Source organism: Salmo salar, chromosome ssa01, assembly GCF_905237065.1.
Source record: "Salmo salar chromosome ssa01, Ssal_v3.1, whole genome shotgun sequence".
Lineage (NCBI taxonomy): Eukaryota > Metazoa > Chordata > Actinopteri > Salmoniformes > Salmonidae > Salmo > Salmo salar.
In genome coordinates, this window is record NC_059442.1 from 26,908,909 (window position 1) to 26,924,782 (window position 15,874).

Here is a 15,874-nt window from a genome sequence, read left to right on the forward strand (position 1 = left end):
CTTCCTGACTGATGTCTTGAGATGTTGCTTCAAAATATCCACATAATTTTCCTCCTCATGATACCATCTATTTTGTGAAGTGCACCAGTCCCCCCTCCAGCAAAGCACCCCCAAAACATGATGCTGCCACCCCCGTGCTTCACGGTTGGGATGGTGTTCTTCAGCTTGCAATCCTCCCCCTTTTCCCTCCAAACATGGTCATTATGGCCAAACAGTTTTATTTTTGTTTCATCAGACCAGAGGACATTTCTCCAAAAAGTACAATCTTTGTCCCCATGTGCAGTTGCAAACCGTAGTCTGGCTTTTTTTATGGCGGTTTTGGAGCAATGGCTTCTTCCTTGCTGAGCGACCTTTCAGGTTGTCGATATAGAACTAGTTTTACTGTGGATATAGATACTTTTGTACCTGTTTCCTCCAGCATCCTCACAAGGTCCTTTGCTGTTGTTCTGGGATTGATTTGCACTTTTCACAACAAAGTACGTTCATCTCTAGGAGACAGAACGCGTCTCCTTCCTGAATGGTCTGACGGCTGCGTGGTCCCATGATGTTTATACTTGCGTACTATTGTTTGTACAGATGAACGTGGTACCTTTAGGGGTTTAGAAATTGGTCCCAAGGATGAACCAGACTTGTGGAGGTCTACAATTTTTTTTCTGAGGACTTGGCTGATTTCTTTTGATTTTCTCATGATGTCAAGCAAAGAGGCACTGAGTTTGACGGTGGGCCTTGAAATACATCCACAGGTACACCTCCAATTGACTCAAATGATGTCAATTAGCCTATCAGATGCTTCTAAAGCCATGGCATCATTTTCTGGAATGTTCCAAGCTGTTTAAAGGCACAGTCAACTTAGTGTATGTAAACTTCTGACCCACTGGAATTGTGATACAGTGAATTATAAGTGAAATAATCTGCCTGTAAACAATTGTTGGAAAAATTACTTGTCTCATGCACAAAGTAGATGTCCTAACTGACTTGCCAAAAACTAGTTTGTTAACAAGAAATTTGTGGAGTGGTTGAAAAACGAGTTTTAATGACTCCAACCTAAGTGTATGTAAACTTACAACTTCAACTGTAAGTAGCCTTGTGCGAGCCGGAACAGCTCATAGGAGCAGGAGCCTACCTCCTGCTTCTGCAGCATGAGGCAGCTTGATGGCCTTACCTCCAATCGATCTCCTTAATGCTGTGGTGGCTCCAAGCAGAGATGCATCGGATCACATTTTTTGTCTTTTGGTATGAATCGAACTCCCAACCTTCCACTCCAAGGACTGACACTAACCACAAGGCCACTGAGTTGGTCTACATGACCAGGGGAATTATGGGGAGCATGTGTTTTTGTGGTAGGCCCACTGTACCTGTTAGTGTGCAGCTGAAGAGCATGGCAGGGAAGTAGTGGTGGTAGTAAAGGATGCGGCCCGTGGTGTACTACTGTAAGTCGCTCTGGATAAGAGCGTCTGCTAAATGACTAAAATGTAAATGTAATGTAAATGTGTAGAAGGGTACATAGTGCAGCAACCAGCTCAGGAGCAGCAGTCCTCCACCTTCCATCAGCACGCAACAATGCTCTGCACATACACATCAGCGTTAGAATGAGGTACTCAAAATAGTTACTCATGACAGGGAAGTTCTAAATCCTCCTACCTACTTTTCTCATGTCCAGCTGGACTCCTCTGTTGAGGGCCAGAGAGGCTGCTGCCACCATAACCACATACAGGCCCAGACTGACCAGGTTCAGCCACCAGATCACCTGCAGAGGAGTTCCAGATTTAGCTATATTGTAGCAGTGTTACGTGTATTAGCATACTCTGAGTGGAGAGAGGTACTTACAGGGTTCCCTAACAGGTAGACACGGTATTCCGTCTCATTCTCTCCTGAGAAACTCCATCCCTTTATAGAAATAGATCAAAGACACAGTGATAAGTTAATATCTTTATGGGACTGTCAAACCACACAGTATTCAACATGCTAACCTGGTAGTTGATTGGCCAGGGTTTAGGGTTAATTTCATTGTCTTTGGGCTTCAACCCACTGTTACCCTGTAAAAATAGACATTTAGTTGTAATTAATCCAATAAGTATGTGGGAAAATGTGACGTACAGTGAGATGTGTGTTCTTTTGTTCTCTCACCCTGATCATGATGATGTGGAACTCCAGCAAAATATCCAGGAAGTGGGGCTTTAGCAATGAAAGGCTAATGTTGGGCACTATCAATACACACAAAAACAAAAAACACACATTTCAATGAATATTAGGCATTAACTACACACACAACATCACATATCAATTTGTGGGAACACCATAAAAAAACTGAAAGGAAAGTAGGTTACATTTGGTTTTGATGTGATCTTCAATATTCCATTGAGAGTTTGGGGTCTCCTTCAGATATGTTAATTGAAACTGGAACAAGGTCCATTAATTGGTTTTCTTTGAACCCCCCTAACTGTTCAAAGATAACTTAGGAAATAATCATTCTTATCAGTGGAATGTTTGTGACAGCCTGCTGCGACAAGTCCCCTATTACATTGTACAGGGAATAGCTAACTAGTAAGAATATAGCATAAATGCCAATGAATGTATCACTTGTAAAGTTATCCTTGCACACTAGTTAGCATTGTAGCAAGCTAGCTTGCAGAAGCAGTTATCAAACAGCTTTGTACCTATTTTTTTAATTTTATTAAAACTTTATTTAACTAGGCAAGCCAATTAAGAACAAATTGTGCGCCACCCCATGGGACTCCCAATAACAGCCGGTTACATTTACATTACATGTTCTGATACAACATGGAATCGAACTAGGGTGTCTGTAGTGACGCCTCAAGCACTGAGATGCAGTGCCTTAGACCGCGCCACTCGGGAGCCCAAAGGGCATGTAAATCTAATCAGTTCTTCTCATTCTTGTTTTCACATGATCTTCAGTGTATGTAATGCATTAAAAGCCGGACTTCACAGCCTATGCGATTGTTGGCAAAAAAATCGGCTTTGGAAACAAGCATTTCTCCAAATAAATCTCCTATCCTGGCATGCACCCCTCTGCGTTTGTGCTACACGGTGCACAGATTTCAAAATTACCCGATGTGTTTCATAAAAGATCTGCAAAAAGTGCGCACCACGTAATCGCTTCTCAACGCTCCAAATTTAGCGGCACAGCGCGTGGTTTCTGGGATATGTATGCTTTTCCATCCTTCACGGAAAGAATAGGATCTACCGATATGGACACAATTTCCCAGTATCCGACTGAAATTCAGTACTAGCTTCATAACCGTGGGAAAAGCCTTCCAAACGCTGTGGTTGAGCGGTCCTTGAGACGTCCCTATCCCATTGAAGTTGACATTTAAATTGGTTAGGGGTAGGTAATGGTTATGGATCTAGTTAAAGTAAGGGTAGCAGTTAAGGTTAGGGTTTAGGGTAGGGACGTCCCACGGATCTGTTTCGCACTGGCCGTGGTTGAGCTGTACCAGAAGGCCACTGGGTGGCGTCAGAGCACAAGAAATCACAGGCTTACACTCAACGGATGCTCACAACGCATAACAATCTCCATTTGAGCTGAAAGTACAGTATATTTGCATTATAAACATACGGTTTAGAAATATTCTTGTAATGAAGTATATTATTGTGTAATGTGTGTTTCATATTCCACAGATAAGGGAGAGAAATGTAGATATTTTCACATTTTATTTTGATGACTGATAGTAACTATAGTTTAGAGGTAAACAAAAGGAATGAACATGATATTTTCATAGACCACAGCCTACACCACAACTTGTGGTTTACAAAGCCTTAAGTAATATCAAATGCATGTTCACAATTTGTCTAACATCAATGTAAGACTTGTGGAGGAATGAATCATACAGTATAGATAGAGTACAGACCGTAAACATCTCTTTGAATACAGGCCAAGGGCATCAGTCATTGAAAGAAGGCATCGCTCCAAATATGTATAAGATAGGTTCTGGCAAGATCTCTCTGAATGGAAAGTTTGAGAACATGACCAATCAGCAATCATGTGTTTCTAGTGACTTGAATGCAAAGGACAATGTTTATTTTTAATTGGAAATGCTGAATGTGATCACAAAATGTATTGAAAAACGTCACTAGAATGACATGCTGATCCCAGTAAGATTATTTGAAAGGCAAAAAAGGTTTAGTTTTAATGGCACAACAGATAATGGTTTTATTTTAAAAGGCATGTGTCTTTGTATTGTACTTGTAGGATCAATGGCACCACATTGTGTTGAAAACAGTGCTGCCATTCCCCTAAAATTACATTTCAGTGTCTGCTCCACAGGGCAGGATACATACACTTTATCTGCTACAGTGTAAACCACTTTTCTCATCCATAAAGATATGTTTAAAAACATTTTAACAGAAATATATATAAATCTACATATTGCTAAGCTGTAATGCTGGATTTTTTTTTTGTCAAACAAAAATATTGGTTGCACTATATGCATTATTAGAAAGTAACACAAAATTAATACATAGTACTAGATCTGTACAAAATATCCCAAACCTTTTCAACAAAGCCTTTACTCACATTCAGAGATGCATCAATGGGAATGTTCTTACATGGGATCTGAAGTCAATTGTGAATGTGTGGTTGAATGTAAGGAAAATTTGCCACGGGATAGTGTACGTGTCTTCTACTCTGACTAGTGGGAGAGTGCTAGTGGACCCTATACAAACATATTACATATCTATCATAGACCATCATATACATTTACAGCCTTTCCAAGCCCGTACTCAATGCTGTCTTACAATGCTCCATACTCAATGCCCTCTTTTTCTTCAGTATACTTTTGTACTGGTGACAGATTGAAGCAACATCGTAACAGCCTATGAAGATGAGCTGGACCTTGTTTGATCCCAGTTGTTGCTCGAGACTACCTTGCCACCATTGGAACCTTTTTAGCTTGGAGGATGAGGACTAAGGACTGTTATGCAAGTCCAAGTGGTTTTTCAAGACCCAGAGAAACACAGAAGACCAGTGGAAGGAGTGGTTGGTTCTTTTTCTAGGCCTCGCTGACCACAAAAGCATCCCAAATACAAGTAAAAAGTGGTTTCAAAGTGACTCCCTGTATAGCAATGTGATTATTATGTTACAATATGAATAACATGTGGCATGCAATCAGCTTCCTCCAGGTTTAGTTATCCAACTTCAAAAACTATTCACACAGTTTCCCCTCATCATTAGTAAAGTCTATTGGTCTGACAAATAAGACAATATAAATCATTTATGCTCTCTGAAATGGTTTTCATTGTAACTTTGCAGAGCCTTGTCATGTACATTAAATAAATAATTAACCCAAAAGACAAATGGAGGAGAAAAACAATGCATAAAATATGTATGTATGCATAGCAAACTGTCTGGGGTCACTGAATAAAAAGGTCAGTCCTCATAAAATCCCTTTAAGGCAAAATGCAAATCTTAAGAAATAGAATATCCCATGGAATACATTCACTGCATAGCTTCTGGTCCCCTGTGGAAATGTGAATGAGTATGTCTGTGGTGAAAAAGAAAATATGAAAAATCCAATGAGAGAATTGTATGTGTGTCGGTGTGTGTGTTTAGGGGATAAGCGTGGACGTTTCAGCGTTCTTGGAGGTTTAGTGCCAGGCCCCGTGAGAGGGCGAGGATGAGGGGTGGTGGAGGGAGGAGAGTAGAACCTCCCAACAGTTACACTCTCAGTTTCCAGCCACTCTCTCCGAGGCCAGACAATGGGACCTCTGGGATACATTCATGGGGCTTGGCGGAGGCCTGGAAGCCGGGCAGGCAGGTGCACTTGTACGACCCCTCAGTGTTGGTACAGGCCCCGTTCTTACACAGCGCCACTTTATCACTGATGTCCTCACACTCGTTTATGTCTGCAGGAAAAGGAGACAGGCAGTGTTAAGAGAGTAGACCAATTTCACTGCAACTGCAGCTGTTCCCACCACATGTCCTGTGTCAATAGTCCAGCGGAGTGGCCTGGTCAGTGTGGGTGGTAGGATAGTCCGGCGGAGTGGCCTGGTCAGTGTGGGTGGTAGGATAGTCCAGCGGAGTGGCCTGGTCAGTGTGGGTGGTAGGATAGTCCAGCGGAGTGGCCTGGTCAGTGTGGGTGGTAGGATAGTCCAGCGGAGTGGCCTGGTCAGTGTGGGTGGTAGGATAGTCCAGCAGAGTGGCCTGGTCAGTGTGGGTGGTAGGATAGTCCAGCGGAGTGGCCTGGTCAGTGTGGGTGGTAGGATAGTCCAGCGGAGTGGCATGGTCAGTGTGGGTGGTAGGATAGTCCAGCGGAGTGGCCTGGTCAGTGTGGGTGGTAGGATAGTCCAGCGGAGTGGCCTGGTCAGTGTGGGTGGTAGGATGGTCCAGCGGAGTGGCCTGGTCAGTGTGGGTGGTAGGATGGTCCAGCGGAGTGGCCTGGTCAGTGTGGGTGGTAGGATAGTCCAGCGGAGTGGCCTGGTCAGTGTGGGTGGTAGGATAGTCCAGCGGAGTGGCCTGGTCAGTGTGGGTGGTGGGATGCGACCACAGTAACGTACAGCAGTTATCTGGCGACAGGGGCCTCGAGGGATGCCCGACTCTCAGTACTTATGAAAACTACATTCATACGTATCACTTAAGCACTTTTGTTCTCTCTTCCCACATTAACAATATCCCTGTTCACTCATTCCAACTCTCTGTCACACACCCATCTCTCTCTCTTTCTGCCCCCCCTCTCTGTATATATGTTATGCAGTTTTATCTGAAAGGCAGCACCACATCTTTACAGTAATCATTTACACAAATCAAGCATGGCGTCGTATTGCGTGTTTGGGTTTGATAAGACATGAACTCTTCTCTGGCCATACATACAGTACATCTGACAAGTCAGATGTTTTTGCTTACACTAAAATGCCATTACATTGTTGGCCTTCAAGTGGTTTCTATTTCCTAATCTGGCATGGGAGGTTTGGTGTCATTTCTCTGCAGTCAAACTCAAACCTCCTCTCTCTGTTTACCTCATTTCTGTGTGGGAAATGTTGGTGGTATTTATAACATGACACTTGGAAAGGAAAGCTTCGCTCCCACAAGTGTTTTCACAAATTAGAACCACGGAGTGGGAATCCACTCCATTCGTGTTGGCCTTGTGGCTGTTGATCCTCTGTGGGGATAGAGTCCTGGTCCATTCAGTAATCTCAGCACATCATTATGAGAGAGGGGGGTTCACTTTCAAATTAAACAAACACGACACATTTAAAATGTGTAATATCCATGTATTACACGATGTGGCTGCGATTCAAGGCCTCTCGTCCTGTTGGCAGGGTGTGTCTATATATTCAGTCAGGAGGGTAAAGAACAAACCACTCAGAGTACTTTGATCAGTTTCCCATTAAAAATAACCAAAGCAAGATTGTAAATGTGAGAGTCTTTCATTGGGCTGCATGATATTGCATGGTGAGTTACCTCATCAAGAGAGACCCTTCTCCAAAAGGCATAAACCTCGGGGAGGCTTCTTCATTCTAAAGCAGGGTTTGATCTTAGCCCCACAACATACATCATTTTCAAAAGTGGGAAAATGGAACAGATCATTCAATAATTTGTTTCTAGGAATTCCAAAAAGCAATGATAAATTTACTTGAAACACAAACAGAGGAGAATCTTAGTCTGAATGTGGGTGGTTCATTATGAGGCACTGTGAGAGGAACCTACCGATGCAGGCCATTTTGGTGAGGTCAAGCTCGTATCCATCAAAGCAGTCACAGGTGTAACCTTCCCTCACGCGCACACACCGGCCATTCTCACAGCCGTTCAGGATACCACACTCTTCTGCTCGCAGGCCTTCAAAGCCATCATAGTGGTCTGATTGCAAATAGAATATGAAATAATTAGGAGTCCCTACAGAGGTAGCATTTCACCATGCATTAGCAATAATATGAATAAATGTGTCTTTAAAAAGTATCTATATTTCTAATGAGGTTACCATTGTTAGAGTCTACAGGGTGAGGCTGGAACTCTCTTGGCCGGTGGATGGGGATGCGTAGCGACGGTTCTCTGTCTCTCACTCGTGAGCCATAGTCGTTGGTATTGTCTGTAAACAGGGGGATGCCCTGGGTGTCCTCTGGGTTGTAGTAGGTACCCCCAGGCCCAGAGATGGGCCCTCCTCCATAGTTGTCCCAGTAGGGGGGGACATAGGGCCCTTCAGGACCCTCGACACCAGGGCCGTACTCATTGCCTGGCCTCTCTCGTAGACTGTCAGAGCCCCTTCTCCTAGGCAGGTTACAAAGTAATGCGTAGTCATCTGATCCAACACACACACACACACACACACACGCACACGCACACGTCAGTGTTGCATTTAGACCGTTACAAGCCATCACAGGTCACACAAATGATTTCAGCTACATAATAACTATGAATGACAACTACATCTCCCATTTGTTATTTACCAGAGTCCCTACTGGGGCAGAAGGCACATTGTTCACTCCAGGCCACTCCGTAGAGACAGCAGCACTCTGTGTAGGTGGTACTCCTTCCGATGAGGGGCTGGATACACACATACAATTCTACCATGTCCCGCCAGCAGATGTCCAGATGTATGGCCTCATCAGGCTCATCAATCTCTGTGGGGCAGGGGATGGAGGAGAGATGAGAGAGGGAAGGAAGGAAGAAGGGAAGAGAGTGATTTACAAAAGAGGAAAGGATGGAGTTGGTGGAGGTTTTACAAACTTTATGTTGTCAATGTTGAACAGATGAATCAATAATCTGGCTGGTAAACATTTCATCTGGATAAACTGAGATGGAGGATGTAGTTTATCTGGAAAAGTGTGCTGCTGCTGCTGTGTGAGTGTGTGTGTGTGTGTGTGTGTGTGTGTGTGTGTGTGTGTGTGTGTGTGTGTGTGTGTGTGTGTGTGTGTGTGAGAGAGATTGTGTGTCTGAATCGCACCCTCGGTGGTGTTGACGCTGATGCAGTGGCGGCTGGTGGGGTCCAGGACCAGAGGAGGAGTGCAGAAGCAGTTGAAAGAGCCAGGGGTATTCACACACACCCCACCGACACACGCCTTCTCTGTCAGGCACTCGTCATAATCTGGAACACACACATAAACACACATCAACAACTGGGTCTAAAAGTTGAGATTTGGAGCAGGTTTGGTGGAACAGGGAAAAGCAGAGAGACAGCGAGGGGCCCTTACCCACACACTCCAGCCGGATGTTGTCATAGTAGAAGCCTGTACGGCAGAGGCAGGAGTACGAGGAGAAGATGTTAGAACAACGGCCATTCTTACAGATATCTGGCCCAAACATCTTACACTCATCCACATCTGGTGAGAGAGAGAGGCGAGACGGACAAACACAGAGAGAGAGAGAGAACAAGAGGGAGGGAAAGAGGGGTGAAGAATCAATACCTGTTAAAATAAATTCACATACTACTATACACAAAATCACCTTTTCTTTCCTATTTCACCTCTAGAATCTGCCTTTGTGTAGGCCAAGGTGAATGTCTTTCGAATCTCACAAAAATGTATGCATATGCTGTAACTAGCTACACCACTGAAATCCTGACCACTATTGTAAAATGAGCATGGCACCTTGCTTGTGACAGCCTTCTCTATAAGAACATGCTGTGGGTGCAACACTTGTGCTTAATTAGCTGGGTATGCAGGTATCCCGTCACGGTGTAAAGGGCTAGCTTGAAAGAGAACCATAAATGAGGTGGGAAATTATGCCGGATGTTTTTAACAGCTGCCATGGGTGGAAATAAAAGGGGAGCTGAAACTGCAATTTTCGTTGTGTTGGTACAAAGTTATGGGAGAAGGAAAAACTTTGAAACCTCAGGTATACCAACTGTAAACAGAAGCTAGTGGCTTGAGGAGGCAACATGGGAGTAAAGTACCTTTGAAACTCTGCTGTTCCAGGCTGTGGGAGGAAACCGCTTGGGGCAGAAGACCACTACCATGTGGACACAACTGGTTATACTCCTCTGAAGAAACAAACAAGAATAAATGGACAAACATACTGTAACACTGCATCATACATAGTGTATCGAGAAGGAGTAAGCATACAGTATGTGAAAAGTTGTATCTGAATCCGTCTCCTAAATGGCGATATGATCCCTCTTGGGAGTGTCACTCAGTCCCAAATCGTACTGTAGTAAGCCTACCTCTCCCTGGGACAGGGCAGGGGTGGATCTCACAGTCGTCCCCCCAGCCGGACCCCACCGTGCAGCAGCACTCCTGCTTGGTGGTGTTGCGAGACAGCACGTTGTCACAGAAGTTAGCATCGTTCAGGTTGTAGTAACACTCCTTCCTCTGCTCCTCCGTGGGTGAGGCTGCCTTAGGAGGAGGATGAGGAGGAGCATCTTCATCTGTAGCACCTATGGGACAATCAGACCACTCATGAAGATAAATAGATGCAGAGGGGAATAATTGGAGAGGATTTGCAGAATAAATTGTGAATCTAGTTGAATTACTACAGTAAAGACGACATCTATTACCACTAGATATCATATTTATTGTCATCATGATATCAGTGAGAGTCAGTCAGTCTAATTGTCCCGATGTCTAACAGTATTAATGAGTGCCACTATTTCCCCTGGTCAAGAGAACCATGTCTTACAGTATGGCAGGCAGGCAGTAGGCTGGAGTACCTTCAGCTACTCATTTATCCACAGACATGGTCTCAGGCATTCACAGTTAAGCAGTGGGCATTGCCAAATGGAAACACTGGCATGGGAGTCAACACACCATTCATTCTGGCATGATTGATTAGCACACGTCAAAAGCGAAAAGTAAAATGTGGTCAAAGTACACAAGGCATACTTGGGGTTTAATACTGAACGAGAACAAAAACATCCCCGCCGAGAACATTGTGCTTATTAATGTAAATATGTCCCGTCTGTGTATACATACCCATGTCAAGCTAAAGACAAGCCAATGCCACAGACTCAAGGTAAGCTTGACCTTTATTTCAGTAATTTGTTTACAGTGAACACTGTTAGTGTTTCTGAGAGAGATCTTTCCATGGCAGTTTTGCCAATAGCTATACCTTATCCTTGTTTGTCTTCGGGGGAATTTGACTGGGGGAGATTTGACCATGAGGGAGAATTTGGAGTGAGTTGTTCTCTGAGCACAGCAAATCAATTCTGTAAAGGATAGCTGGATTCGTTTTTCTGCAATTTGTTCTTTCCTGCAATTTATTCCCCAGATGTGAAGACAGTGAAAATTCAATCCCCCAGCGATAGGACGAACCCTTAAGTCCCATAAGTCCCTGTGTGTGTTGTTACCCTGCGGGCGGCACTGGCTGGTGATGGGATCAAATTCCTCACTGTCGCTGGGGCAGATGCACAGGAAGCTGCCGTCCACGTTCTCACACAGGGCCTCTCCACACAGCGCTGCACTCATCTCACACTCGTTCACGTCTCCACGGAACGGGAGAGGGGGGTTAAAGTCACACCGAGGTTCACACACGGATCCAAAGCATGTACACACAGACACAAGTGTGCGTACACACACACACACACACACACAAATGAATACAGTACATACTGCACATTGGTACTGTATACAGTAACTGACCATGCTAACCAGTGGAGTGTATCATTTAACAGTTACTTACCTACACACCCATGGGCCCCGTCCTCACCAGGGGGGTTGGTGTAACCCCGGTCACACTGACAACGGTAGGAGCCGTCTGTGTTCTCACAGAAGCCATGGTCCCCACAGATGTTCTCATTCACACACTCATCGATATCTAAACAAGAGGGCACCCAAAGGTGAGCATAAAATAACACATTCCAATGTTTCTCTGCTACATGTATATAACTTTACCATTTCACATGACTGGCTTGCTAATGAGAGTGTGTTGCAATACTAAAATAAACACTACTACCGCTACAACTTGCAATAGCAATCACCATCATCATAACATGTCAAATGAATACAGGGGGAGAATGGGATAGTTTACAGCTTTGTGGGGGACACAGATCAATTGATTGAATCCATTCTGCTGACTCCGATGGCTATCAATGAGCCCAGTGAAACGTCTGTAAGGGCTGCCTCTCAGCATGACTACATTATGTTAAAGTAGAGCCAGCATCTGGAAGCCTTTAGGATCTAAGGGTTCCTCTGCTGGGGTCTATGGAGTGAGAAGTGACCTGTTGCTTATTTTTTGGATTATGTAACAACATGGGACTGGTTTACAGACATGGAGGGGCCTGTACATCCACATAAGCTACTTCAGAGACATTTTGTCAAAACGGCTACGGGTAACCAAGAGTTGAATGAATGCACATTTCGTGCAACAACTCTGACAGGCCTGTATGGGTCCCTAAATTTCCCTATTTTTTAATTTGACATCTTACTTTTGTAATTCCAAAAATGTGTCTCATGCAAGAAATCTAAACGGGGCGCTGATCTGGACTCATTCAGAATATTTTCTGCGTGCAAAAGGATGGAGAGGACCAGACCTGGCAACTGTGTGCAGCTGCTCGCATGCACAGCCATATATCATAAAGCATGTTTAATGAAGCCAGGGGACAGACCTTGTTATGTGTACATTGAACGTGTGAGTAGAGGAACACAAGGACCTTACCACTGGACCATATAACACTAGTGCTAACAGCTCTGATTCCCAACCACCCTCTGTTTTAAGGGAACATTTGTTAGCAATTTCTCACATACATCATTTCGTATTTCTTGGCGTACATTGCACAGTGCAGAGGCCAAAGACAGATACTCTTAGAGAGGCCAGACTGATTATAATTGTTAAAAAAAAAAAAAACATATGGTTTGATCACTGGTCAACGTTAACCTGCTTGTGCACTGGCCACATTCCAAGTCACCAGGTTATGTGACACACAACCATTATTATGTTCCTACAACACTTTTCTATGTTATCACATGTTCAACCCCCCCCCCAGCACTACACAGCTGATTCAAATAACCATCTCATCATCAAGCATTGATTATTTGAGTCAGCTGTGGAGTGATAGGGCAAAAACCAAAACGTGCACCCAGGGGGGCACCGGATTTGGGAAACCCTGCCCTAGAGATCACACAGAGGTAAAATGCACACAAAAGCCACATTCATTAAAAAAAACATTTTTTTTTTGGAAGGGCACCTTTGTTGAGGAATTTGAGGGAAGTTTGCCAACATCTCCTTTGTTAGAGACCCCATGCTGTGTGTGTTATTTTCTAATTAGAATCAAAACGCCTGACTCAGCGAAAGCTAATGGTTTACAGGGCATTTACAGTAGTGGGGAAATGGAGAAGTATCTGGTACTGTATTCTTTTCGCTATATGTCACAACGTTATGGGCATGACATAATGCCAGGTACAGTAGGTAGTAAAGTATACATCACATTCAGGGCATCTAGTAGCCCAGTGTGTCTTATTAAACATGCTAACGCATCAGTTGGGAGCAAATGAAAATACAGTGGATACATAAGTCAGCAGATTTGTAGAGGAAAAAAATAAATGACATTCACATATTGTCTATCAGATTTTTATTCTGTCTCCTAGCTCTCGTAAATGCTGCATCATTCGAGGAATGAGGAGAGTCAGCCAGAAAGACTGCATTAAGCAATCTATTCAGCAGGGACGGAGAGGGCTTGGCTTGGGCCCTGCTGTACTATTACATTACCGAGGAGTGCATTCTGGGAGGCCTGACCCACTGTCCAGGGGGCAGGGAGAGGCAAAGCCATCCAGAAGATGGTGATGTCAGTGATGTCAGCCAAATGACTCTGACATGAAGACAAAAGTTGACATTGGGACATAAATAAGAGCCACCAAAATCCAAACTTTGTGTTTACAAACATATTAGAGGGGGCAATTATCAAAAACATGTAGCCGTTTCCCCATTCAAATGTTAACTTTTGGACTATGAGGCCTTGCTACAGACTTGTAGTAAGATGAGGTGTATACTGTAACACTGAAGAACATTTTGGCATATGTGAAAATCTTAAGTGGAGTTTTGGATGGTCAGCGTAAGTAATGCAGCCAGCTGGGAGGTCTCTCAGGAAGGTCATCTAAGCTCTCAGCTGCTACATTAAATAATCAGTGTCTGCCTCAAGGTTTTCATCCATCTGAAACATGGAAACAATGTTCCCATTTTTACATGTAGTGGCGTGCATGATGCTATCAAATCATCATCTCGAAGACCAAGGGGAATGTCTGGGCCAAATTTCTTTAGTCTTTCCATGGCCATGTCTTTGACTCGGATCCTTCGAAACCCTTGGACTAACAGACTTACTAAACTCTTTAATTAAGACTGACTGTCCAGCCAGAGAGTGAGCATGTTAATAATATACCTGAAGCTAAATGGCCTGTGGGAAATGTATACTCTAACAATACAGGCTATCTGGGGTCATCTTCTCCATTACACCCCCCCCTTCCTAATGGTCTGACCCAGGTGCCCCTTCCTGAGTGTGGATCCACCCTGGCTTGGTAATGGTGCAGGCTGGATCAGGTGAGCAGGTTAAGTGGGGGTCTCTGTGCCATGTTGTAATGTGGAGCACATGGTGGGCCTGTGAGGCTAGCTGACTGCTGGCTCACCCTTCACACGTCTCCCCTATTCCTGGTTCCCTGGTTAAACCCTGGCCTGATTGGACCCATATGCAGGCCAGGGTTATTTGATGCGTAGGATTGGTCGGGGATGAGGAGGGATATTTATTTTCCCTGTTTCATCTGTCGTTTCATTCCCAACCCCGCCCGACCTGGGTCACCTCCAAGGTTAAACCCTGTTTCATAAACTGTGTATGCATGCCCATTGCCCAAAATCGCCCTACATTCCCTGACATTGCCCTACATCTAGACCACAGTGACCACAGCGTGCTAAATGTCTTTTGAAACCCGTCATTTTTCCATACATTAGTCAGCGTGGGAGGTAGAAGACAGTGTGACCACAAACCATTTCCAGCCCTGTATGCCTTATTAAAGACAAGCCGTAGCCACACAAAATTGATAGCCACAATGCCGAACTGCAGCTGGAAAGAAAGGATCAAAATGAGATGCAGGTTTCTTTTCCAACACATTGACAATCACACACTGCTTTTCTCATACAGTACTCACCAGTGTTGGGATTAGTTGAGATAGATATTACTCGTTACATTTAACAAAAGTAACATGCTACTTTACAATATTATTCTGTGTGGAAAGTTACATATTATATTACCAGTTATATTACTTTGGGTTACTTTCATAAAAGAATCTCACTGTTTGACTGTCGGAAGGAGCAAAGTAAGCCGCGTGCGCTCTACCAAAAAAAGGTTACTTACTCATGTTTGATCACTAGTTTCCACTTTCGTCTGTTGCACGGCTTTCCTGTGGAAGTCTACAAGTGCTACGCTATATCTATTGGCTGCTTAATTAGCCATATATACTTTAAGCCAAACATCTGTACAGATTTCCTATCTTTTCATTCAAAATCTTTCTCAAGCCGCCAGTTCTGGTTATAGATCGCAAGTACATGGACCCATAGAGTTGTATAGAGGGCACACTTGCCACTAGAAGGGAAAGCCCTCTATGGGCTTTGCTATCACCGAAGCGATCAATGGCAATGATCAGAGGTGTGCCCTCTATACATTTCTATGGACAGCAGCTGTCATGACTAGGGCTGTGGTGGTCATTACATTTTGTCAGCCGGTGATTGTCAAGCAAATACCTGCCGGTCTCACGATAATTTACCCTTAATTAACATAAACATGTTTAGCATCTCCTGGCTTCCACGCATAGCCTACAAGCCACTGATGCGGACCTTTGGAACATCTACATTTGAAAAAGTCTAATAAATAAATGTATTATAGCCTACACCATCACAATACATCCATTATTCATTTTAGACAGCTCTAAAGAAACATGATAAGTCTATTTCAGAAGAACAGAATAGCATACTCTGAATTGTCCTTATGTTAGGCCCTGATCTGGC

The 15,874-nt window shown here is 43.9% G+C and overlaps 1 protein-coding gene and 1 non-coding gene across 2 annotated transcripts in view; both read right to left on the reverse strand.

Annotated features, from left to right (window-relative positions):
* Positions 1–1,021: 1,021 nt before the first annotated feature.
* On the reverse strand, positions 1,022–3,300 carry LOC106589566 (uncharacterized). Its single transcript, XR_006769382.1, has 3 exons — positions 2,328–3,300; positions 1,828–2,204; positions 1,022–1,747 (listed from the first exon to the last, which is right to left on the reverse strand). It is a non-coding gene; the product is annotated as an uncharacterized protein (transcript).
* Positions 3,301–3,655: 355 nt separating this feature from the next.
* LOC106589425 (latent-transforming growth factor beta-binding protein 2) overlaps positions 3,656–15,874 on the reverse strand; it is a 152,446-nt gene continuing 140,227 nt past the window's right edge. The window contains exons 32-41 of the mRNA XM_014179443.2: positions 11,567–11,701; positions 11,235–11,369; positions 10,113–10,325; positions 9,846–9,932; positions 9,145–9,273; positions 8,898–9,038; positions 8,401–8,574; positions 7,935–8,252; positions 7,664–7,813; positions 3,656–5,862 (exon numbers count right to left, since the gene is read on the reverse strand). Coding sequence (XP_014034918.2) covers positions 5,675–5,862; positions 7,664–7,813; positions 7,935–8,252; positions 8,401–8,574; positions 8,898–9,038; positions 9,145–9,273; positions 9,846–9,932; positions 10,113–10,325; positions 11,235–11,369; positions 11,567–11,701 — 1,670 coding nt within the window. The 3' untranslated portion in view covers positions 3,656–5,674. The remainder of the gene's footprint in view (positions 5,863–7,663; positions 7,814–7,934; positions 8,253–8,400; positions 8,575–8,897; positions 9,039–9,144; positions 9,274–9,845; positions 9,933–10,112; positions 10,326–11,234; positions 11,370–11,566; positions 11,702–15,874) is intronic.